The sequence below is a fragment of the Chelon labrosus genome (assembly GCF_963514085.1).
Source record: "Chelon labrosus genome assembly, chromosome: 10".
Lineage (NCBI taxonomy): Eukaryota > Metazoa > Chordata > Actinopteri > Mugiliformes > Mugilidae > Chelon > Chelon labrosus.
The window spans coordinates 16927166-16953338 of record NC_140360.1 but is presented as its reverse complement, the minus strand read 5'-3'; the positions used below and the strand labels follow the sequence as shown (position 1 = coordinate 16953338).

Below are 26173 nucleotides of genomic sequence, written 5' to 3'. Positions count from 1 at the left end.
CTATTAACTTCGTAACCTACAATGGAAGAGATTTAAGTTTAATTTATTCCTCTGACAGACAGTGTTAGTACTATAGTTGGTACAATATCCGCGCGGGCAGGAGTGAATAATAGTTTATAATACCGCTTCAGTTTCAGCGGTCACGCAGCAATTAACTAGCCGAGGTGCTGACTTTAGCCGTTGCTTAGTTCCCATCTGTCAGCACCTTCAACATAACTCTGCGTAATTGTTTGAATCACAGACTGCTAAGTTTTATCAGGCTGGTAATTTATGGTCAGAACAACTGGATCCATAATGCAAAGACAGCTAAAGACGCCAGGCCCCATCCTTATTACAATGTGGACGCAGACTGAAGCTTTTATTTTTGCACTCGCTATATATTCTCAGCAGATCCATAGTGGAAGCAGAGTGTACATAAATATGCAGACTAATTTAACTGGAATAAATTGTTTTCTAAAAACTCTATGAATGCCTAATGTAAAAGGAACATGGTTTAATGGCGCTTTTGAGATCCGGCTCCAGGGTTGCAACATAAAGTGGAACCAAAGTTATAAAAACATTCATGGTTCATTCTAATAAAATACATTAAGCGGGAAAATCAGCAAATAAATGGGAGCCGTGAGAAAGACACTCACGCTGCCACTGCAAGGCCGGTGTGGATGCAGAGGGGCACAGCAAACACTGAGTGACGGGTGTGAAAGTTAAATATTCTGTACTTGTTCAATGCATGAATGTGGTTATTGAATGTCACTGTTTAATTAGCTTTAACAACGGATTGGCTGTCATGAGACGTCCACGTTTGGCTGCTTTTGACAGCACTACCCGACTTTTTGCCGCCATCTGAATTGCTGCCTTCAGAAAAAAAACAAACGGCTATCCCGACTATAATTGAGGCTTGGAGGATGACAGGGATGCTCTTTACTAGTTGAAAACCCGTTATTAGGGAAACAATGTGACTTGATCACAATCCTTTAATCGTCATCTGATCAGATCTTCTTGAGGGCTGACTTACCACTTTGAAGTCCTCCGCTCTGCACTCGGAGCCGTGGAAGTGGCAGGACAGCAGCATGTCGTTGATGTCGTGTCCGGTGCGGTCGTAGAACTCGCGCATGTTGAAGGGGCGCGGCTTGAAGTTGTGGAAGTCGGCTTTGACCTTCAGGCTCTCCAGAACGCTCTCCTCCACAAGGTGTATGTCCCTGATCTCATACCTGGAGACGGAGACGGAGAGGGCCAAGAAACGCTTGGTTCATTTCAAATGCAAATTTCCTGCCCTGTAGTTTGATACGGATTCATAAAATGTGCCTGAATGGCACATCTTCACAGTGAATAATCACGGCTGTATGATAAAATAGGCCTCATAAAAAGTGAATTTCAGCCTTTCAACATTTTCACACACATCAGAAAGTTTTATGACTCTCTGTGTCTGTGAACTTTTGCTCTGCTCGACTAGAGCTAAAAATAATACAGCCCAGAATGAATCAAAAGTGACAGAACATTGACAATAAAAATGTACACGATGGTTTTTCTGTGGCATTTTCTAGCTCTAAAATGAAAAGCACCACTAGAGTGCAACGCTTTATTGTACAGTACATAATAAAGTTCAGACAAGAGCTGTACAAGCCAATAAACCCAGTTGCCCATTCACTGTCAGTGCGACAGCTCCAGGCTCCACGGCATTTCAACTCAAGTCTCACTTATCTGCATAAAAACTTCAGAAAATTGTGTTTATGTTGACTGGATCGGTTTGGCCGTGAGAACGTTTGGTTAAACTTTCATGCGAATTCTTAAACTGACAAAGCCCTTCAAAAGTAAGCCAGGCTGAATTATTAAAGGCACGGCAGAAGAACGGTAAAAAGGAAGGATTTTTATTTATTTTTTTTTAGCTGCAATGAAATCATCAGTAAATGTCAGTGTAACAGTTCAGCTGGTAGCTCAAATCCCAGCAGAATCTCCACCGTGCTCGACAGATGAGGTGTTAGGCTGTGGGTCACTAGCTCCTCTATTCGGCACATTTTCCTCTTTCCATCATTTGTTTTCTGTTTCATCAGTTCACAGAGCATTGTTCCACAGCAGAGGTTACTGTCATGGATTCCTCTCCTGGTCACTGACAAGGAAGCAGGCCTATATCCTGGAGAGCATTCTTGACTTGCTGTGCATTATTTAAAGAGTTTTTCTTCATTGTAGAAAGGATTTTCCGGTCTATATTCTAGTCGTCCTGTCTACACAGTTTGAAATAAAACTACACATAATTTCTCTTTGATAGATTTGTTTGGCCTTATTATTATTATATACTTCACTTGCAAAATCGTGTTTATGACATTTTAAGCCCTCAACTTCAATCGATTTGTGAGCTCCTATTGCGCACAAACTGCCCAAGAAATATTTAGCAGCTCAGTGTCCAATTACTCTTGAACCTTTGCAATTTGGGCAAAGACTTGGGACTCTAATCCAGCCTGCATTATGTGATTTCAAATTGAATGTGCAGAAGCGCAGAGCCTGAAGCACAAAAAAAAAAAAAAGGTGTCACTGCCCAAATGCATACTGTCTGGATTGCGCCTTTCCTTTCAGCTGCTTATGGCCTCACTGTGTTGACCGGCTATTTTTGTCTGCTGCTGTTGTAAAGAGGGTTTTTAGAGCTGTGAGAGAGGAAGTATACCAAATCAGTACAGCTGTAAAGCGACACGGTTCTTTTAAGGCTCTTCCTTCACATTGTCATTTGATATACTGCTAAACATCAGGAGGCTAGCATGGATTTGTGCTCGCGCATCATTAACAAGCCATTGTGTGGTGATTACAACAGTCTTTCCATGGATTTCCAATTAAGTGACACATTTTTCTAAATATATTAAATATGGATTTTTTTTTTTTTTTAAATGAAATGAACAACTAATGTTTTAGTGATTTAGTGAGCTCCAAACTAATGACAATATTCAGTGTTCACCAGCCAGTTTGACAGTAACGGCCTGCGAGTAACTGAGCCAGACAACCCACATCAAATGCAGCATTATCAGCGGCACTGTGAAATTTACTTTCATTTAATGAAGCTCACAAAAATCTGACCAAGCTGTGTCGTATTAAAAGAGAGCAGAATAGCTGGAAATGCACCCGCTCTCTACCCTCGCTGTGATCTCCCACTGTGCTATTATTAAAAATGTCACCATTTTAATGGACTCACCAAAGAGCAGATTGCTTGGAGTTTTTTTTTTTTTTTTCTCTCTCTCTCTCTCTTTCCAAACGCCGCCTCAAATGAAAGACCTTTTGGAAAATTCTCATATGAAAGTACTTTTATGTGAGTATGGTCTTTTATGGATCTTTTGAGAAACGTGCTATTAACACAGCCCATGTGTTTTTATACACTTTGTGAATAAGAGTAAGATGCAGCGGCTTGCTTTGTTCAAACCAGAGCTGGTAATGTTAGATGTGTCAGTAAACACATCAAGCTATTTAATGTCTTATGAAACTTGGAACTGCGACGCAGTAATCCTTCTGTTTCTGGTTCCCATGAGAGAAAAGAGAACTGAATTCATCCAAGCATTTAATCAATATTCACTACCCTCATTCCAGTTTAAAAATTAGTTCATAGATTTTTTTTTTTTTGTGACATTCAGATTTAGCTAAAGCTCATTAAGACGGGGTGGGGGAGTGTTTTTGCTTGATTGAAGGAGAGCTTATAATTGAGCAGAGGCACCGACTCCCTGCTGTTTGTACAGTGGACAGACCTGCCAAGAAGGCACTTATGAGATAAAATCCCACAGGCATGAGCTGATGGGATCGGCAAAGGCTGACACTTCAAGCCTGTGTGCTGCTTAAATATCATGCCACAAGACATTTCCCAGACCAATGACTCCAAACACGGGAAGAGGGCGAAGAGGAGTCTTAAATGGATTTCATGCCATAAGCACTTTCATTTCTGGCCGGGGGTATAACGGCTAAGTGTGCCATTGCATTGCCTCTCCACCTTGCCACGGGAGGCAGGATAATGAGCACTAAACCTACTTTAGAGTTTCAGAGTTGAGATGAGTACACGGAGATGGAAACTTAGATGGAAATTCACCCACTTTCTTCTCTTGGTGTCCAACTCTGAGAAACTTTTACAGCTGGAAATGTGAGATTGGAGATGCAAAGAAAATCCAGATGGCAAGTCTTGGTTATCAGTCGCACCAGCGTTACAGAAAAAAAAAAATGCTAATTTTAGTGTCAGATCTGAGAACTTCATTACAGATTTGGGACAGACAGACAGGCCACATAACCACATAAAAGTAAAGCCACGAGTGAGTGAATCCAGTCCTCAATCTGTTTAACTGACAGCATGTCAGATGTTCATATCATCTACGATTTTATTTTTTTTTTTATGTTCCTGACCACTCAGATGACTGCAGTCAACAATTTCTTCTCCCTGGTCAAGCACTGAATGAAGTGAATGACACATGCTGCCAACTGTTTCAGTATCACCGCCTCTGTTCACAAGCTACTGGTAAGGTAAGCAATCATCAAGCTTCTAAAGCCAGGTATAGTCACAGTCTCCTTTCTTGCTCTGTGAGATCTGCTTCTTGGACATGATCTTAATCACTAAAAATAATTTATTTATCCAAGCTCGTTTTTTTTTTTTATATAATCTGTCTACTTTGCAGTAAAATCCTTGACAGCTAAGAGACTAAGTCTGTTTAATGTTGGAGTAGAGTTTCTTGGATTTTAATGAATAAATGACAAATATACCCAGAGCATCTGACATTTCAGTTGTAATCAAAGGAAGCAGACACTTGCCACATCTTTCTCCTCTGTGTATGCACTACACGCTGTTGCCAGGATCCCGTATCGAGAGCCTTTAGCTGCACCAACACGATGGCTGGACTTTTCTGATTATAATGCCTCAGTCAATTCAAGCCTGATAAGCTTTCTCTCCCAGCACCGAATGACTCAACCAAGGTAGAAACTATTAGAGCTTGTTGGATGAGAGACCAAATTGCCAGTGGTGGATGAAGCGTTCAGTCTTTTATGCAGCCACTCTTTAAAACACTGCACTGCAAGTAAAAGACCTGCACTGAAACTAAATCTTCTGTGACCGCCTGTCCTGTGAAGGGTCACGGAGGAGCTGGAGACCTATCCCAGCTGTCGTTGGGCGAGAGGCGGGGTACGCCCCGGCCGGGTCGCCAGTCTATCGCAGGGCTAGCACAGAGAGAGACAGACAAGCATTCACACTCGGCCCACGGATTCGAACCGAGGACCTTCTTGGTGTGAGGCATCAGTGCTGACCACCACGCCACTGTGCCAACCTGAAACTAAACGTAGGTAGTATTTAAAAAAAATAAATGCAGTATGCTGGCCCCTGTGAGTGTTTGAGTGTTATAGTGGAAGACGGATAAATGTGTCCGTTCATTTACTGTTGAAGATACTTTTAACAGTTTTTCACATTAGATGGTTAGTCTGTATTTTAAACACGTTTGTAACTAAAATCCTAATATAATCAAACATCAAATTAACAGTCAACCGTCCAATATTTCTCTCTGAATTGTAGTGGAAATAATATGCACATAAAGGCTAAGTAGTTATAAATTATTTGTAGTTTACTCTGTATACTCAAAGTAAAAAGGCTCCCACGAGGAGAATAGAAACTGGTGGAAAAAGAAAAGCCACCTGCAGCAGAGAGGCTCAGCTTTAGTCATTAAGCTCTGGCACTTTTAAACCAGGTGTTGCAGGTTACCTCTGGTTGAGCAGGGCCAGCAGCTCCCCTGCGTGGTACAGGTCGTTGCGCGTCACCCGGCTGAAGCGGAAGGCGTTCAGGTTGCAGAAGGTGACCGCGGGGAACGTCATGATCGGGGTCGCGACCTCGTCCAGTTTGGTGACGTGCGGGTACTCGAGATAGAAGTGGATCCGGTCCACGCACACGTACAGCAAGAAGGTCAGGGAGCCCAGGAAGAACACGACCCACAGGCAGCGCTTGAGGCAGAAGCGCTCGTACGTGAAGATGTGGGAGATGCCGTGGAGGGTCGAGCCGTGCGCGAAAACCTCAATGGGCGGAGGCTGATTTGAGTCCATTTCTTCCGTTTCCACTTTGAGGTCCATTGTCACCGTGCGGCAGTCTCGATCTGAATGCCAAAGTCAGAAAGCAGCTTGTAAAGTACGACAAACTGAGCAGATATTCATTCACCTGTGGCATATACTATCATTCTCCACCGGGAAAGGTACAGACGAGTAGATAACCACTCTTGGTCTGGTTTTCTCCCCATTACTCATGCAGACTGATTAAAAAAAAAAAGGATTTGAGCACACTCTTTTTAAAAAAAGTGAGAGGAGCAGGAATTACGTGCAGGAGTAACGCATCTCTCTGGAGCAGGGCACGCAAAAGCAGAATGACTCAAACGCATGCATAACCATCACTACTGCGCTACAGTGATGTTTTGCAGGTTTCTCACTGGCTTGTAGTAAAGCACAGAAAAAGAAGGACTGACAGAGTGTTTCATCAGCCTATGAATTCGCTTGTCGATCAGGCTGTAAGTCCGGGGAAGCACGCATTACTCCTGCACGCCAGCAGCAAGAAGAAATCCGGAGCTCGGAGAGAGAGAGAGACAGAGAGGGAGAGAGCGAAATCCCTTTTGACACTTCAGCCCATTTATTAAGTGTTCCTCTGTAGCCCCGCTGCATGCATGTCCCCTTCAATCCGCAGAGTTTCAGGTCAGATCAGGAGATTGTGTCTTGTCAAGTCTCAAGAATCAGAGAGCGGTTATTGTGGTCGGTGAGTCGTGAGGTTCCGCTCTTCTTGTTTGTGTCTAACAGCAGCAGCAGCAGCAGCAGCGGAGGAGGAGGACGCGAGGAGAGGACTGAAGCTCTGCTGCTCACCTGTGAGTTGCTGTAGTTTTTAATGTCTTCACTAAACACGTCCGCAGACCGAGGGGAGGGAGGATTTAATGGTAGGTCACCAAACATGTTATCAAAAATGTCATTTGACTGGTTATTATAATGCCAACAGAGGTAATTTAGGCTACATTTAGAGATTTGAATGACATTTTATGCAGCAAAAATTCTCTTACTTAGTAGAAAATGGCACGTTTTATCACATTTAGCTATAAAAACTGATATATATCAGATATGAAGTAACATTAGGTGACATGTGAAATGTTCAAAGTTTTTAACCTACCGGAAATGACAAGTAGTTTGATGTCAGTTCAAATTAACACCAAGGCTGACAGCAACAAAATAAGGATCCCAAGAAAGAGATCCAAACACAAATGCACCCAAAACAAAGGTATATTGACCAACCTACATTGTTTAATAAAACACATCTTGAGACTGGACCATAAAACTAAATGCTAAGCTAATTTAAACCATTAGCTAACCGGGAGTCTAGCTAATATAGTCAACATGTCTCAGTAAAACAGCCATAATTTCAATTTTATATGTATTAAATAAAAACTGAAAACACTGTAATAGGATGAAAGAGGTCACTCTTGGATAATTATCACCGATTATTACCTGAACTTTCAGCCATTTTTTTTTTTTTACTTCCCGACCGTTAGCTAGCCGTTTCTTGGAGTTGTAAAATATCCGGTTTTGTGTTTTCACTTCCGGGCGCAAAAATAAATAAATAAATAAATAAATAAATCCTCCCCCCAAAATCTTTGTAGTACTAATTAGTTTATATTATACACAGTTTAGAAGAAAAAAAAAATAACTTAGAACCTATTTTTATTACAGATATAGAATTAAAAAAAATATTATTTAAGCTATGGCTATGGTGTTAGCTAACTTGCTGCTAGCTTACGCCTAGCTAGCAAGTGTTTGCTTCGCTTGATGCTTATCACAGTGATGCGTGTTATTGTTTTATGACAAATATACAATTAAAAAAATACCAATGTATTATGTTTTGAGAGGCCACATTCAGACAACTTCTTTGAGGGGACTGTCACATTGTTGTAAACACATAACAAATAGCAACACATTATGAGGTTTGTCAACTAGTTGTAGACTCTGTTCTTTGCTTCAGTCTCTGTGAATCCATTACACTGTTGTAAACTGGGAAGACACTTGCTGAATGAGTAGGCAGAATGTAATCACAAGCTAGAGTTGTCACACACTGCACAATGGACACAACCTCATTGTTGCTAAAAAAAAAATCAAGAATGCATTTTCAGCCCTATAGATATTCAACTCCGAATGAATGATAATGTAGCTTCTTAACTGCTGAGTATGTAAACATGCATTTTGCCACATGTTACAGTACTTTACTTTATTGTTAAACAATTATAATCGCATCGCTTTAAGCTTGTGCACGGACCATCTAGCGAAGTCCCTTTGAAGTGTAAAAGCACTGCCAAGCGTACATGAAAAAAAATGTTAATGGTATATTCAGTGAATCTTTGAAGTGAACTGAACAAGTGATTTGCATCTGCGAAGTGATTCATGATTTCCACCTCTATAACAGGCGTATCAGCTTAGAATGTGATGGTATGTCGGTGTCACTCAGGTTTTTGCAGGTTTAAAGAGAACAAACTTGCACATCACGGGCGACTTCACCAACCTTGTGCAATTAAAAAGCAAATTCACAGAAAACTATTTAAAATTTAAAGGGCACCCAAAGGAAAGAACAGATGTCTATGCAGGTAGAAACCTCATTTTTCACACAGACAATCTCCAACCTGGTTTAAGGTCATGTTGCTCTCCCACTCTATTCGAAGATAGAGAGTGTCTGTTGTTCCTTTCTCTCCTAAAAAGTGCAGAAAAGGACAAAGTTGATGTTGATGGAAACAGGAAACACAGAGGGCTCCATCAGGGAGAGGGAGAGAGAGAGAGAGAGAGAGAGAGAGAGAGAGAGAGAGAGAGAGAGAGAGAGACATACTGTTATTGTTATTGTAGGGGGTTAGGCTATGGTGTATGGTGCAATACTGACATTTTCTTCCGCACTACACCTTAAAACTCCTTGCTATATTTAGAAAGCATCTTTTTGTTGCATAATAACTCTTTATAAGAGAGAAAGAAGGGTAGAGGCTGAAACAATCAGGACTAATTAAACTATGGATCCTACACTTCCCATAATGCACTTTGGTGTCTTTTATTAAAACTTCCTTGTCTGGCAAACATCCACTGCTCTCTAGTTTCTTTTAAAAATGGCTATTTGGTCAACAGGAAAAAACAAACAAAAAAAAAAAAACAGTTTCCCAGAAATCCACAGAGATTAAAACTATATCATAGTGCTGCAAATTCTGTGCTTGAACAAAATTAAGCTAACTCGGGAAAAATTGCAGTTCCTCAAATGGCCACTTGAGGCTGGCTCCAAAAGTGAGTCGGCCCCCAACAGACCTCCATCTAAAAATAAATTCTTCACCTGCCTGCCTCAAATCCACTCACACTGCAGCTGTTTGCCCATTTTCAAGATTGCTTTTTATTATTATTGCATGGCATGAAAATCAAAGGTGCACTACCTGAAAAGGAAAAATATAGAAGAAAGAAAGAAAACTCAAGTACACACACAAAGTGTATTGCACAGTAAAACAGTGTTGTGCAAGCTGGAATACTATAATATACTTTTTGGATTACCTGGAAGTTAGGCATAATCCGCCCTAACAAGATGGTAACAGTCAGAGTCCCCACAGTGAGTTTCAAAATTGCTCTTGACGTCACAGAGGGTTCATTCATCTTTACATAGCTACAGTTAATGAGTCATGTTATGTCATGCGAAGTGTGGTACGGTGCTATTTTTGTGCCATATTTTTCTCGAAATCTGGCTGTCACAAAGAGAGAAAGACATTTTTAAACAGCTTCTGTCCAAAACAAAATCATTACCAGCAGCGCGGGCAAAGAAAAAACAATGTCATGTGCCACGTTGAGATTGGAACCATGAATAAGCAACGACATTTAGTCCCTGGCTGGATAGTGGCGTGAAAAATGGATCTGGCTGTGCAACAAGGCTGAATGAAGCTTTGTTAATATCACAAAATATTTATCACATGTCATGAAAGATGCATTACCCAACCTAAACACATCAGCATGAAAGGAAAAAATCCTCATCTGTGACATTAAAAGTCGTGCTACATTCTCCACTGTGGCCAGGAGCATTTCCAATCTCAGATCCCACATAAACAGCGCTGGTCATGCAGAAACGAGGATTGAATTTTATGTATTTATGAATTTTAAGCAAACCTTTATCCATATATGTATGTTTTTGTATGACTCTTGATAGTCAATGCAGTGCTTTAAATATGACTACTTTTATTTACCAACTACATACCTAAACTAAACTAAATGAAATGGAAATGGATAAATGATTCAGTATATCTTAAGGAAAATGTAGCTCATGGCAGTATCGAGAGAGATTTGACATAGCCTTTAAATATTTATTTTGGTTAGTCAGCCAGAGTTCAGCTAATTTTCAATCTCCAAGCCAATTGTATTTGCAAAGAGCTGCTTCATTACAATCCATGGTTCTCGTTTATTTCATATTGAAGTCATGTTTATTAGAGCTGGATTTATCAATTGACAGAAACATCTGATAAAGATATTTTAAGCACAACTGATCAAAATTCCTCAGGACAGAACAGAATTTTCGGTTTTATTGTGTAGTAACTAGTTGGGATACAACATTTTTGTATATCTGAGTTTTAATCACACAAACTATTCATGTAATAATATTAAACTTTGAAAATAATCACTTGTGAGTTATTTTTTTGACACCCAAACCCAGTGTTTTCCCATATCAAAGACTTCCTCTGCAAATTTCCCACCCTGACACAAATTTTGTCAGATGTATTTCATTTTAATCGAAGTTTATTACATTATATGTACACCGATCAAGTATAACATTATGACCACCTGCCTAATGTTGTGCAGGTCTCCCTTGTGCTTCCAAAATTATTTGGGTGCTACGGGTTGAGGGGAGGGCCCTCTGTGGATCAGCCTTGTTCCAGTGCAGCCCACAGATACTTGATCAGTTTGGGATCTAGTGAATTTGGAGGCCAGGTCAACACCTTGTGCTGTTTTTCATGTGTTTCATGTGTTTCATGTGTTTTCATGAGTTGTTCCTAAACCATTTTTGTGTGTGTGCCTGTGTCAGGCTGCATCCTGCTGGGGATGACTGCTGCCATCAAGGAGTGTCATGGGGGTGCCTGGTCTGGTCTAGGTGGGTGGTACATCTCTATGTAACATCCACACAAATGCCACGTCTGAAAGATTCCCAGCAGAACATTGAATTGAATTGTGACCAACGAGATGGTCAATGTTATTCACTTCTCCTGGTAGTGGTTTTAATGTTGTGGCTGATCTGTGTATATTATTAGATGCGTCATATTGGATACTTGCTGTTGTTGCAGATGTTGGGTTGATTGAGACCCTGACGGGCTGCTGTCCGTGGTGCTGATGTTGATGAATGTTTTTGGCAGGCGGGTGTCGGTGTTCCTCTCCGGGGCTGCAGGGGGCGGCAGAGCGCGCTGCGGCTGCATTTGACAACACAGAAGGAACTAAAAACATGTGAGCGAAGGAGTGGAAAAACATGGCGATGCCTGTAAGTGCAGCTCGCCTCTGTCGCCTGGCAGGACGGACTGTCTCCTCGCTATCCTCCAGACCTAGGCGGGCTGTTAGCCTGCCGGCGAGGGTACGCTACATATCCACGTCGACGGTGAATGGTGAGTTTACGTTTTGTACATTTAAAGAAATGTTTGCGTCTGAGTCAGAGTCTGCAGCTCAGAGGTCAGCGTCCCAGCCGAGCCTGGCAGCTAATGACCGATGTTTGTTATTGTCGTGGGCTTTTCCCGTTATAGCCTGTCCATTCTGCCACGGCTGCAGAGCACAATAAAGAAGTGCATGCATGTTGATGGCAGAAAACTGAAAGGAAAAATACAAATGCATGCCATCATATATATAGAAGAATTAAATCTACACGAGATAACGTAAATCAGATACATGTGGCAGGAGCTGGAGTGTTGCAGAGCTTTCATGAGAATCGTCAAGTTTTTAAATTGTTCAAATACCAAAGTGTAACAGATCATTGTCAAGCTCACTGTATTCATGACAACTTTTCACTTTCTGTCTGTCACAAGTTAAATTAATCATCCTCATCACATAGCCTACAGCAGATTAGATAAAGGAGGTGCCGCCATAATCAAATGTCTTTGGCTGAAACCACCATGAGCTTTTCTCTGGTAGTAATTAGATGGTGAGTCATAAGATCTGTTTTTTGTTTTTCTTCTCTGACTGTAACACTCTTGAATTTCCCTCGGGATTAATAAAGTATCTATCTATCTATCTATCTATCTATCTTTTGCCATGACAAGTTCACTAATGGCACACATTAACAATTGTTTCCAGATTGAAGTAAAAGCACAGATTGAAGTAATAACTGTGAAGGTGACTCTTTTCTAGCAGTGCACAGCAGCAATAAATGTTTTCAGTCACACTTGTGTTTGACAAGTTCTTACACTTTGCTGTCGTCGTTCTGCTACAAACTGCTCCACGTGTGGACAGATGGATGTGTGAAATGCAGACAACAAACAGTAAAGCTGATTTTCATTTATGTTAAAGCTCATGATACAGTGAATCCCTGATGTGTTACACTCTGCAGATCTGCAGTTCAGGCTGGATGAGCGAACAGCCCACAGCAGTCTGGACCTCTTCAAGAAAGACACGGGTGTCATCTACCGCATTCTGGGCCTGGACCCCAGCCACGTGCAGGACAACCCTGAGCGCTTCCGAGACTGGGCCGTCGTGTTCGGCGATGAGAAGATCGGCAGCGGACGGCACTACTGGGAGGTGACAGTTAAGAAGTCTCAAGAATTTCGTCTGGGCGTGGCTGAAGCGCTGATGTCCAGGGACGACTGCGTGGGCACCAACAGCTCCTCCTGGGTGTTCGGCTACGCCCAGCGGAAATGGTTTGCCATGACCAGCAACAAGATGGCTCCTGTGACGCTGGTGGGCAAGCCGGATCGTGTGGGGATCCTGCTTGACTACGAAGCGGGGTTCCTGGGGCTGGTGGACGTCGAGAAGCGCAGGATCATTCATGCTCTCAGGGCTCAGTTCAAGGCTCCTCTCTGCCCTGCGTTTGGACTTTGGGATGGGGAGCTGCTCACACACTCTGGTCTGGAAGAACCTGAAGGCCTGCAGTGAAGCGCCATCAACTGTAATGATTGTAATAACCCTGACAGGCAGATTGCCAGGTGTTGTACTGTGGCAACACTTATCACAACTGTATCTTTAATAACCTTGCAGCACAGAAAGCAATATCCTCCGTGGGAATCATTTATAGTTTAATTACAGGTGATGGTTAATTTGTCAGTGCTCCAGTTGATCATCGTCATTTCTTTTAACAATGTAAGTTCATACTTTGTGAATGTCATCGAGCCTCAGGCAATCGTATCAAACGCTGTTTTTGAGTGTACCTCATGTATTACCTCTCAGACTGACTGCTGTGAAAAGGATCTGTGCCTGGTGTTGAGAGGAACATTAACTGCCAGTTGTTCTTTTACGTGAATGCATTATCCACCGTTGCCGTGCTTAAACCAACACAAAACCTTTTTCATGTTCATACTGTATATTGTTTATTAAAATCACTGCAACTGCCTTTTCACTTCTCTCATTTAAAGCAGGGTCATTGTTTACAGTGACTAAAGCCTTGTTAAGAAGGCATGCTGAGGACCTGTTTCACTACCAGTTAATTGGAATAAAAGATGATAAAATATGTTAATTTGAGATGATTAAACATCAGAATACTGTGTATATTGCACTTTATTGCAACTTAGGTGCACATGTGGCGCAGTACAATCTTCTCATTAGGTTGCATACTAACAAGCAGAATTCAATTTAACCACACCTGTGTATACTTTGCAACACGTATTTAGTGATAATCGTCCCCAGGAGATGTTTTTATAACAAACGGCCAATAAAAAGAGCCCCCACTAATGAAGCAAGAGACATTCAAACCAAAAAAAAAACACATTACTGTGGTGTATCAACAGTGAATAAATTTGAGCCTTAGTCAACTGGTGTGAACTACCAGTATCCTGGTTATATGATGCGCATGTAAACATCTGGTTAATCTACCTGAAATAAACTCAAGAGAAACCTGAATTCTGTGCTACTTTATCCAGGTTTCTGAAGAGTCTGCTGGCTAAGAAAACAGCGGCCGAGATATAAAAACACAACTGTATATAAACGAACAAAAATTAGAATACAACGATCATGTGTACAAGAATATGAAAATCCCGTTTCATATTAAGACCATGTCCAGAATATACATGGAGTTACACGAATGAAACAGTCCGTTCCGATATGAACGCAATTAAATCACCTCCTGTTGAGGTAGAAGAATTAATAAAACAGCTCTGGAAATATTTACATATGAAGCGTACCACCTTCTTTTATACAATATTAACGACAGAGAATATACAATATTTAATATATTAAATAAATATGCCAGTATATCAGATATTTACATCTCGGCGGCATCTATTAATTAGAAGCTCAGCGGAAAAAACTCATCACAAATTATAGAGTAAATTACTATAGTGCTTTTTCACACAGGCAACACTTCTTGTTTATATGGTATTTTGTTTATATATTACATTAGAGTCTTCAGAAAAGCCTAGTTTTTCAGCAGTACAAAAGATAAAGCTCACATAATCATACCACATCTAATTCACTCATTCATCACTTCTCTCCAGTGTCCTTTCATTCCTGTGTCATACAATAGAAACATTTCTGCCACAAACCCTCACAGTCCCACGTGGTTTACACGATACTCTTCATGGTATCCAGCGTGGTCTTCTGCTCCTCTGCGCTGCTTGGGGCGTCGCTGTCAGCGTACACATGCTCGTACTTCTGCAGGACTGAAACAATGACATCATGGCCAAAGTGCACGGCGTCATCCAGAGGTGTGTTCCCCCATCTGATAGACAAGTGTGTGAAATGGAGATGGATTTCAGAGTTAGTATTATGGAGATGGGCGTGCCCTAACCTTTTTTAATCTCTTGAGATGAATGAGTTTATGTTTAAATCCTCACCTGTCCTTCAAGTGGGGATTCACTTTACATATTTCAGTCAGAAAGATTATAGCTTCCACGTGACCTGAAAGAAAAAAGTGAGCAAAAACAGAAAAACAAAACAGTGTAATGTAAATGCCATGTCTGATTTACTCGTCTGAATATCCAAGTTAAGGTTACAGAGGAAAGAATGAGCTAATAATGAAAAATGTCACCTTCTGCAGCAGCGATGTGGAGCGCTGTGCGAGAGTCGTAGTCCCTCTGCTCCATGTTCACAGCCGAAAGGGCAAATCTGCAGGAATAACAAAGACGGAGGAGAGAGAAGACAGCGTACTGTTATTGGAACCTGTGAGATGGAAAAGGGTAACAGTGCTGCATAAAGAATCTCTACAATTACACAAGTAAACAACTTTTACATGGCAGTAGACATGTTTTAACACAAAAGAATAGTTCAATGCTCTCAGGTAGATTATTTTAAACTTTGGACAGAGTAAGGCTAGCTGATTCTCTCTATTTACAGCCCTTATACACATCACTCTTCTTATAAAACTCTTGTCAAGACAGCACATGACTGTATTCACCAAAATGTCAAAGTACTATATAAAATGAAAGGCCAAACTTTAGTTTTAGCTTACCTCCTTAGAGCAGGGACATCACCATTGTATGCTGCAAACATCAGGTTTACCACTGACTTGTTCTGATGAAGCAAAATGCAAATGTTACACTGTGCCTGCATTGTTTTAGGCTTTAAGTCCGTTATATTTTAAGCCAACCCAAGAAGCAGTAATGTTTCTAACCAGCCTGAACTGGGATTGAAGCATCTGCTGTATATTTGTTGCATTGAACTTACCGGATCATCATCTGATCGTCTTCTCGGGTCGTGTTTCTTAGTGAAGTGCCTCAGGTTGTCGTAATTGTGGAAGTTGAAGTGAGACACAAGCTCCTAGTGTATCAAAAGTTGGATAATACATAATAGGCATGACGCAATCACATAAAGTAGATTCATTTAGTTTCACATTTAATCTTATGCTGATTTTCTGATATTAATAAATATATTTTGATCTTCAAAACTAATTACAAAGCTTGTCTAGCTCTAAAACACTTGCTTGCCTTTCACCGTCTGTGTATGTTAGAAATAAGAAACTGTCAACAGCCTACCTGACAGAAGTGAATGCCACGAACACTGTTTCCAAGTCGATCTAACGGTGGTGACCAGCACATCATACCCATGACGTTTGGGACCACCAGCAGTACAGCACCTGAAACACCTGATTTAGCAGGCAGGCCCACCTAAACAACAAGAACCAACAAAACGTGAGAGGCCTGGTGCAACTTCTCATGACTACTCCTGCTGTCAGGCAAAATAAAGAGACTCACGTGGAAGGCGAACTGTCCGGAAAAGTCGTACATGCCACAGGAATGCATGAGACTCAGGGTGTTGCGAACTGCTTCAGCACTCAGAACACGCTCGCCTGTTATAGGACAAATACCCCCATTGGCCAGCGTGGCAGCCATGACACTTCCTGACTCACAGGATACCTCTATGGAGCACAGCTAGAATGGAAAAATGAAACCGTCACAACCAGAGAGGCAACAGATTTAAACACCAGGGTCAGAAGGAGTCGTCTTCATGACACCACAAACGTCCGTGTACACATTCATGGTCATCTATGCAGAATTTGTAGACTGACATGAAGCCACTCTGCTAATGACTAATAAAAACACTAATTATAGCTGTTCAGCAGTCTCACCTGAAAGTAGAAGTCAAGGGCTGCCATCATATCTGCACTGTCAGGAAAGCACTGAACAAATGAGGGTCAGTGTCAGGACTGAGGCAAAACCACTGAATACGCATTTGAAGTGATAGTAATTAAAAACAAACCTTTTTTTCTTTGAGGTAATAACCAATGGCATAATTCCTATCACCCGTCTCCCTCTCTGACTGGAAACTGTCAGAAGATATGAAAAGCAGAGTTTCAAAAGAAAAATCAGAGGACTATCTCTTTGCATTTCCTGAAACACTTTACTCACGTTGCATTGCTGAAGCCCACATAATCGGAACCAGCCATGCTTTTCAGGAAATCCATCACCTGCAATAACATAATTAGAGGTAGTTCAGTATTGAGACCAAAGTAGAATTAAAAAAGACTGAAAGTAAAGAGCATGTACTTACAAAGTCAAACCTCTCGGCCTTGTTTGAATGAGGCTGTGAAAAAAAAGGGAGGAAAGAAATTGTTTTACAGGCTGACCAGAGTCACTCAGTCCCTACAGATGGCAGTGTTTCAGTACTTTGACACTGAAGCCTACTACTGAGTCCAGTCTTGGGTGGACGTCGAGGAATGACGTGCACATGTTGTGTTTGAGTGTGTCAGTCCACGTGTCAGTGTCTTCACTCTGGCCAGGGGGCTGTTTTTGGCTGTGCTTGAATTTCATGGATCGGTAAAAGATCATTCCCAGGTTGTAAAGTTTCCAAAAAGAAATGGCAGTTACATTTATATTTAATGAGTCTACCTAGAAAGGTTAAAAGTGAGATTAGACTGCGAGCCAAAGTGAATACCTGAGGCTGAAACTTATAGCCGATAAAAGAGTTGGTTTTATGTCTTTCCAGGTAGCTTCTCTCCTTATTGCAACTACTTTTTGAATGACACATATAAATTTGTGACATTTAAGATATTGAAGGTACAGCTATTCTGGTCTGGGCATGAAAATTGCAGAAAGTAAGACACAGCTTATATCACCTTTTAGCATTTAACTTTTCTTTTCTGTGCACAGGTTATGATTTTTAGTAAATGACCTCCTCAGTATATATTTAAAACATATGTAAACACAGTATAGAAACTGTGTTCAAACAAACATTGACCCCCTTCTACACTCCTAACACACCTTCTTTTCTGGGGGCTGTAATTGGCCAGAGGGACACACACACAGCCCTGCTGTCAGCGCCAAACATATATTCCTTATCTCGCTGCTGAACCTACATTTGATAAGAAGAGCCGTGACTCTGGAACTCAAAAAAATCTCTAAAGAGGAAACCCATATATGACTAAAATCCGGCCCCACAATAAAGGCAAAGCTCAGAGATAATTTTGACAGGAACTCGGTCAGATGTTCATGACCATAGTCCAGTCGATATGAGGACATAGTGACCAGCCAATGGACGACAGGTTACGTATGTGTAAGCTGTTAATGACGTCAAACTTCAGGGGTGAGTTTGTTCAGTGTATACAGCCTACAACATTGTCACATAAGTCTTTTTACTCAATATTATACTAAAAAGGGAATTGCTAATATACACAGATTGCAAATAGTGGCAATGTCATGTTGTGTAATTAAAATAAACGTAGAAGCTTCACGTGCGGTGCTGCAAGAATGATAGCTGTATTAAAGAGTCAACCGTGTCAAATCTAAAACAAGTGAAATGTGAGTATCATGTGTTTGATTCGGGAAGTTGATTAGATGTGCAATCATTTTACAGCCTTTGTGATAGAAGGCATTGTTGATGGGGATTGTTTTAACATAGAAATGAGTCTGATTATCATCATTACATTTGAAGACATTTAAAGAAGTTATTAACCCTTCCAACTGCACTGGGCTCTGATGAGAGACTACAACGAGAACACACCGAAGTGAAGAGGGAAACATTTGAGAAGTTTTGGGTATAAAATCAGGAAATCAGTTTTTAACCACAGCCGTATACTAATTAGGTTCTACTCCCTACCGCTCACAAAGAAGTGAATTTTATTTATGTAGCGTCAATAACAACACAAATTGATTGAAAATCCGGTCTGAAACCCGCTTTGAAACCCCCAGAGCAAGCCTGAAGGTGGCAAGGAAAAACTCCCCTTTAACAGGAAGAAACCTTGAGCAGAACCCAGCTCATATGGAGGGAGCCATCTGTGGTGAAATGAAAGAAAACTCAAGCAAGTCTAGTTAGTTGAATTTCTTTTAGCTTTGTTTTAGATAAAGACAGTCTGTCTATTCTAACTGTTTGATAAAAGTCTGTGTGTATACTCTAAAATGAAACCTGCAATCAGGAAGCCTCTGTTATTATGATCTCAGTGTATTCAGAGCTGATGAGCCTTCAGATTTTACCTTGATTAAAGAACTGATGACGATGGCTCCGGCATTCACCATGGGGTTGTGTGGTTTATCTGCGCAAGAAATGAGAGCATGTTATTGCTGATTAGCCCCTAACCACAAGAGCAATAAACTGCTGAGATTAGAGGACGTATTTCATCGGGGGGACTTGGATGTAACATCTGAACACATGCAGTACAGTCTGCTGTGCTTCAGAGGTGAGTATGTAATGGCAAATGGCTTCAAAAGCTGCAGTGATAAAATGCTACACAATCTGGGTAAATGACCACCGGGACAACATGTGTCTCTAATGAAATAATGTCTTGTTTCCACGTTATTACCAACATCAGTCTGTGAAATTACACGTCACGAATTTACTGAGTTTCCAAAATGTCTCAATAGTTGTGGGTAGATGAGATCTACACACAACTTCCGAGAGTCAAAAAACGCTCCTGAGCACACTGTGCACAAAAAGTCTTGGACAATAAATGTTTTACAGATGATCTTTCCCCCTCTCTTATGTTATTAAAACTCTTTTCTGTGGTCATGTAACCTACGCACTTGTTGCCAATCACTGAGTAAAACACATCAGTACTGTAGTGTTTGAACATTTGACTGTTGTGAGGATTTATCATCTGCACTCAGTATTATTGTTACTGCTTGGTCTTGTTTAGAGCGGATAACGTGAGTTGATTACATAGATCACTTGCCTTCTTCATTTAGTGACAGTTTGTTGAACTTGAATCCACTGGGCTCTTTGCCCACAAATTGGTGAACATGCTCACTGTCAAGCTCATGCACAGCGATGGCGTACTCCAGGGGCTTCACACACGACTGCAGGCAGAAGGGAACCTTGGTGTCACCCACTGAGTGTCTGTGTGACATGACGATGAAATGGAGAAGCACAGAAACAAAAGAAAACAAAAAAAAGTGGATGAGTGTTAGTGTGGCAGTACACACAGTTGAGATTTTCAGGATGGAAAGATAGTTTAACGTGGAGCTGCGACTGTACCTCTGTCCATCGATTGTGCACAGAGACACACCCCAGAGATCAGGGCTGAACTTAGCCAGCTGAGGAATGTAATCAGCGACCTGTATGAAGGCATGAAACACATGAGAGTGTGCTACGGTGAATGAGCTGAATCAGTATGTGTGTTACTCACCTGTCCTCCCTCCTGCTGCTGGGCGTTATCATACATCCTACTGATTTGATGGGTGAATTTTTCAAAGTCAGGGATGATAAATTTTTTTCTGAAGGCTTTAGTCAGCAACATGATGTTGTTTCCCACACACCTACAAGACGAAACAAGATTAAACTGACATCGTAAGGAGAATTTAAAATCACTTAAACTATATATGCTACCAAATGTCACTAATAATAAAATGACAAATGCTGAGCTAGAACTTCACTGGGGGAAGAGAAATAACTTTTTGTTTGACTCTAAAGCATTTTATTTAGTGTATATAGCGCTAACTACAATCTAAATGTCTCAAGGAAGCTTAACAGAACCCATAGCCTGGAACCAAAATGTTAAAACATGTTTTCTTTCTTTCTCCTGGGGGTATCTGGCTATGCAGATAACTTTTCATAACGTTTCATTTGACAGGGTTTATGGTATAACCTTTTACAATCTCAAACCACAGCATTCAAAATTTACAATTAAATGTTTCAACGGAAACATGTCTTTCAAGAGAAAAGAAAGTACAGTGTAACAGAGAGGCAGCATGCACAATGCTTGAACCCTGAAACTGAAGTAAATAGATGGTTAACCGTGAAATTAAACGTGAACTTCTGTTGCTTAGCTAACATCTTACACTGAGTTATCCTCATAGCTGCATATTACAGAATAAGAACACCATGCTCTGAAATATGAGTCTCTTACCCTTTGCCTTTTCGCTCCATAAATGTGTTGATGTGTCAAAGCATTTATCAAAAGTGTTTTAGATAGTAACAGACAGACAGACAGACAGATAGATAGATAGATAGATAGATAGATAGATAGACAGATAGATAGATAGATAGATAGATAGATAGATAGATAGATAGATAGATACTTTATTTATTTTGTGTCAAATTCTATAGATCAAGACTTCAGTCACTGAGCCTTATTCTGCCTGAAACTGCTCTGAAACTCTTTAATGGGCTTTCATCACTTTATTTGTCATACTGGATTGAGCAGGTAACACCCGAGTAAACAAACTCACCTTTATGAGCACATCCCAATAGTTATTATAGATTCTCATAGCTATAACTGGTCAGCAGTGTGGGTATGCTCATTCTGTCACAGCTGTTCTTAACCAAAATATCTGGTCTGGAGTCTTCACTAAAACCGATGCTAGGGTGATGGTTTTGGGTGCAAGAGAGTGGAGGGACCGTGCATTATTCATGTGGGGTCACTTCCTTAAAAATGTAAAGGGATAGCTCTCTCTATTTCTAGCAGCATATTTCTAGCAGCATATTTATAGCGTACCCTTGAGTGTTCTTCAAGAATGAATAATCTCACAAATTTAAGCATACCAGCAAAGAAAGTCCGATATGGCCAATTAAGTTTGAGTGAATTACACATGTCCGTGAGGAAATGATAACCTCCTATTTGGGCAACAGTCTTCCCACAGAGACAGATCTGTTGAGCCTACTCGTGTAATTGCCACATTCTGGAGCTCAACCAGAATGATGCCCTTTCATTAACAGCCCCAGAGACTCCTCTGTCGTCCCACACCCTCTGCTGTTTTGGCTGGCATGCATGCACATGAATTTGGTTGGCAGCAGCTGTCAGCCATAAAACGCCTGTCTCTGTCAGTCTCTTGGACTCAAATAGCATTAACCACAGATTACCTCTGTTACGTAAACATAAACATGAAAAGCCCTGAACCTAAACGTACAACTTGTGCAGGTTTCCGTATTTATTTGAGAATGTTCTCAGATTAATGATTCATTTTTAATTTCACATTTGAGTCACTAGAATTAACACCAGTTTACACTTCTTTCACTGCCGTTTCAAACCATCCATCTTCTCTGGCTAAAATGTGTGCATTGAAGTTGCTCTGCCTACTTTTCACATAAAGTTCAATGCCCCCATTTGAGCATCCATGTGTGAAACTATGTCTCCATAAATAAACAAAGCTTTTCTCACCTTCTAAAGAGCTTCTTGTCCATCATGACCGGCCCGATAGAATCACGTGTGGATTCTCGCATGTGACGGACACAGTCACGCAGCCGTGGGTCAGATGTTAACAAACCTGTTTTTCTCAACGCCTGTAGAGTGATGAAATGAGATATGTTTGGGCAAATTCATACACGGGGAAAAAAGGAAGAGGTCACAAGTGGTGAACTATACCTGACATTTAGAGTCTTGTTGTAATGTAATATCGACTAGCAGAATATCACGTACCCAATGATGTATCTAACCCTAACACCATGTGCAGATGGAAAATATAGTTAGGTTATTTCACAGGCTCAGGTGAGTTCCCAAGTAACTGAGGTGGAAATGCAAGACAGACTGGAATCCCTCTCGTAATTCACTCTATGAACCGTGATGTGTGTCTATTTTGGGGACAGCATGTGCACAGCCCTCCTGACCAGAGAAGCTGTTTTTTTCACTCCTCTCGTCTGCTAACTGAGTCAGCGAGTGGACAGGCCAAGCACATGGATGCAAGCTTGATGCCGAGTTGCTGACTGTACTTAGCTTCAGGGCGGGAAATGTTAAGGTGTTGAAAATACTGGCCTTATTTTAGATTTCTATCCTTCAACTGTGTGAGAAAGTTTCACATTTTGGATTGAGCGCAGTTTTGCCTATAAAAACAGAGAAATAATACAGAAGAGACACATATGCACAAGCTCCACTGGAAAAATACAGTGACCCACACCTGATGAAATCATCAAGTGACCAAAATGAACTTATTAATTCATTATTAATTCATTATTAATTCATTAATCTCTATAAAATCTATGTTGACTATTAAATGCACACTGTTAGGTGGAGCTTGAAATAAGTATAATAGTCGAACAGTTCAAGACTCCATTTATTTTATTTTATTATAAGTACATCCACCAAAATTTCCTGGTTCTATATATTCACAAACATGAATATTAACTGGTTCTCTTTTTCTTCTCTTCTAATAAAATTTTTAAAAAGGTTATGATTATTATCTATGCACACTTTACAGTATTTTGCAGTGCAATTCACTGCCCAATATATTGTCTCTTGATCTATCCAGGCATTAGCTGATGTTACAAAGTATTATTTTCTTAAAAAAAGTTAGAACATGTGTTTAAGTTAGAAAATGTATGATATATTTAATTTATCCTAATCTTGGCTGTTGAATAATTTATTTTTTTAACTAAAATATTCTTTGACAATGAGTGCCTGTTAAGAGTTAAAGATTTTTTTTTCTTTTTTCTTTGCATAAAAGGATACTAAAAGGTGGTTTCATCATGCCTGGGTCACCTCTGCAAGTGCATTCAATCATCTGTGGTGTAACAACAAGCCGCCTGTGTTGACACACGCCTCTCACATGCATCCTACTTTTTAAAATGCCCAAGTTTCCATAGACACCAAGGTCACCAGATGTCTGCCGTTTTATAATTGACTGACTAAAAACTACCAGCGCAGTTTGGCAGAGATGATTTATCAGAGAAAACAAAAATAACATAGTCTGTGTTCCTCAGTGTTCATCTTCTGTTGTAGGTTCACAGAAGCTTGTCATGTCTTTAGTAAAGTATTTGTTTGCATGTATGTGAAGGCCAGTGTATGTGTACTGTTGTCAAGCTCAGTTATTTATTTATTTTTTTATTAAATGATTTTAACTAAGTGAGATCATCATAAAACCCGCCAGTACAAATTTAGGTATAAGGTCAGATAATATTGTAGTTAAAGCCCAAAAATTATTAAACTTCAGTGTGAGAAGTGAATGGTGCTCTATCATAGTAATGACTTCAACCCTCAGTGTCACACCTACTATATATAGACCTATTACATAAGAAAGTTCCTAAACACTTTTGAAACTTAAATCTGCAGTCAGCTGGAGGCACTCTGAATTCTTCTTCTTGTGGGCTATTATTGTCATTCACCAAGGTTATTTTGGCTCATTCAAGTCAAAGGTGCTTTGGAGAAACATAAACAGCACTGAAGGAGCGTGTGTTATGTCTATGTTCAAGTAAAGAAAGTCAAAATAGACCTTAGCGTGACAGGGAAAGTGTGAATATGCTGTTGACTCACAGAGATGAACTGGGAAAGGAGAATCATCTCTTTGCCATCCGTGATGGTGTAGAAAAGTAGGTCTTCCATACTGGACATCAACCTACTTCTGCCAAAACAAACAAACACAGAATTTGTAACCTCGACAAATGGACGAGTGCCAATGTATCACGTCAAAACCATCAGCAGTGTCAAAGTTCATGTCAATAACACAGTCTTCACCCTAAAACTGGTTTAAATGCTATGCTATGCGTTAATTAACAGAGAATAGCAAAAAAGAAATTGTGCTGCCACAAGTCTGACAAGTTAGTTGGTGGCAATGAAATAATTTTGTTTTCTCTTTCATAATAGGAGCCAGGTCATGACATATATTAACATATATATAACTTTTGATTACAAAATATCTATATTAAGATTTAAAAAAAACAACAACATTATTTTCGTTGTCAGTTATAATGTAGTTATTTATTTACTAGTTTTGTCTACAAAACAAAATAGCGAAAATGGAAAATGATTTGATTGCAAACCAAAAAGTGGCAAAGATGCAAATTACAAATAAATTCATATACTTTAGTATCAGTCAAAGAAAAGGAACAACATTAACATAAGCTTAAACCAGGAAGTCGTTAACTTAACATAAAGACTGGAAGACAGAAAGCTTTCCTCTATTCAAGGCTAGAAAACTACAATAGGAACTTCCATGGCTAGCTAATTAAGCACGTTATAACTATTTCAGCCTGAAACATGTCAAGTTTAAAGTTTTTTGTTCGTTTATTTGTTTTGTTTTTAGCAAAGTTAACTATCCTGGTAATTTAATGTCGTAATAAGGCTGAGGTTGCCAGGCAACCGGTGGAAACTCGGTTAAAACACCTGTATATCGGTTGAAACCGCTTGAGTTTACAAAATAAACTCATAAAAATCCCACATCTTGTTTTTAAAATTTTGGTTGAATATATAGACATAATTAATTTTAATATTATTTAATATTTGAACACAATCAGTCCAGCTGTTTCCAATCGCTGTACTAAACTAAGCTACACCTACACCTGTCATTTCACATCTCTTCATCTCAAGTAAAACGGTAAGTCCTCTTGAAAATGTCAAACTTTTTCTCTAAGTTTAATTCTAATTATTTCTTTAGAAATAGATTTGTCCAATTATGTGGTCAGCCGTCACTAGTAGCTTAAATCATTAGATAACAACCAATTAAGAAGATAATGCTAGCTATGCCAGACAACTTTAACTATTATGTGGGAGCACTGTTGGAAAACTAAAAATATGGAGTAATAATTATAATGCCAGATAACTGGTAAAGAGTCCTTTTGACCTACTTGGGATGTGGTTGGTCTACATCAGAGCCCTGCCGCTGATGAAAGGCTCTGTGAGTGTGGGATGATGCTAGGGCCCAGCAGGGGGGAGGAACAGGTAGCTGAGTCCGGGACAAAACAAGGCTGTCGGCTCCAGCTCTCCCTGCATTTTTAAACAGCTGCAAGACTCCCGGGTTAGCTGTCCTCAGACTTCTCTTCAGACAGTGCATTTTGAAAAGTGGTTAATCTTCAGAAACGCTCGTTTTGCCCACCCTTTGTTGTTGATCTTCAGTGATGACAGTGACCAGCGCTCCTTGGTCCTCGGAGCTTTAATAGCAGCTGCTGTCTTGCAGAGTGGATCATGTACGGGCTGTTGCTCAGGGGCGTGTCTGTGACACATGCAGCGTGGTGGGGTCAATGACCAGGAGCTACCGAAATGAAAGTGGTGTTTGTCTTTGATTTATCCTGCCAGGTATGACTAATACTGCTGCTGCTGCTGCTGCTGCTTCTGGCTAATAAATAAATAAATAAATAAATAAATACATACATACAAAATAAGAGAGAAAAACACACTTCATTTATGAACCTACATGTCCCCTTTATTATAGTGTATCCAACGTTTTGTAACTGT

General features: G+C 40.3%; 3 protein-coding genes across 3 annotated transcripts in view; 1 reads left to right on the top strand and 2 right to left on the bottom strand.

The window, feature by feature from the left end:
• The window catches only part of LOC311494488 (acid-sensing ion channel 1-like), a 45043-nt gene extending 38840 nt beyond the window's left edge, over window positions 1–6203 (bottom strand). The window contains exons 1-2 of the mRNA XM_084553557.1: window positions 5702–6203; window positions 1013–1208 (exon numbers count right to left, since the gene is read on the bottom strand). Of these exons, the coding sequence (XP_084409683.1) occupies window positions 1013–1208; window positions 5702–6063 (558 nt within the window). The 5' untranslated portion in view covers window positions 6064–6203. The remainder of the gene's footprint in view (window positions 1–1012; window positions 1209–5701) is intronic.
• Window positions 6204–11300: 5097 nt separating this feature from the next.
• Window positions 11301–13543, top strand: spryd4 (SPRY domain containing 4). The gene is made up of 2 exons (XM_084553197.1): window positions 11301–11612; window positions 12548–13543. The coding sequence occupies exons 1-2, from the start codon at window positions 11480–11482 to the stop codon at window positions 13087–13089; spliced, it is 675 nt and encodes a 224-aa protein (XP_084409323.1). The 5' UTR covers window positions 11301–11479; the 3' UTR covers window positions 13090–13543.
• Window positions 13544–14709: 1166 nt separating this feature from the next.
• On the bottom strand, window positions 14710–25772 carry LOC311494714 (glutaminase liver isoform, mitochondrial-like; the record flags this gene model as incomplete). Its single annotated transcript, XM_084553903.1, has 18 exons — window positions 14710–14866; window positions 14982–15045; window positions 15176–15252; window positions 15596–15657; window positions 15811–15903; window positions 16119–16250; window positions 16338–16514; window positions 16712–16762; window positions 16843–16909; window positions 16992–17050; window positions 17134–17166; window positions 19053–19111; window positions 19748–19911; window positions 20050–20129; window positions 20201–20330; window positions 22172–22293; window positions 24257–24344; window positions 25567–25772. 18 exons carry the CDS (start codon window positions 25770–25772, stop codon window positions 14710–14712), a joined length of 1821 nt encoding a protein of 606 aa, XP_084410029.1.
• Between the last annotated feature and the right edge of the window lie 401 nt (window positions 25773–26173).

Excerpts from the sequence above, each read along its gene's own strand:
- spryd4 (XM_084553197.1), top strand. The coding sequence starts at position 11,480 with ATGGCGATGCCTGTAAGTGCAGCTCGCCTCTGTCGCCTGGCAGGACGG. Across the intron at positions 11,613-12,547 it reads ATCCACGTCGACGGTGAATG|ATCTGCAGTTCAGGCTGGAT; the intron begins GTGAGTTTACGT and ends TACACTCTGCAG.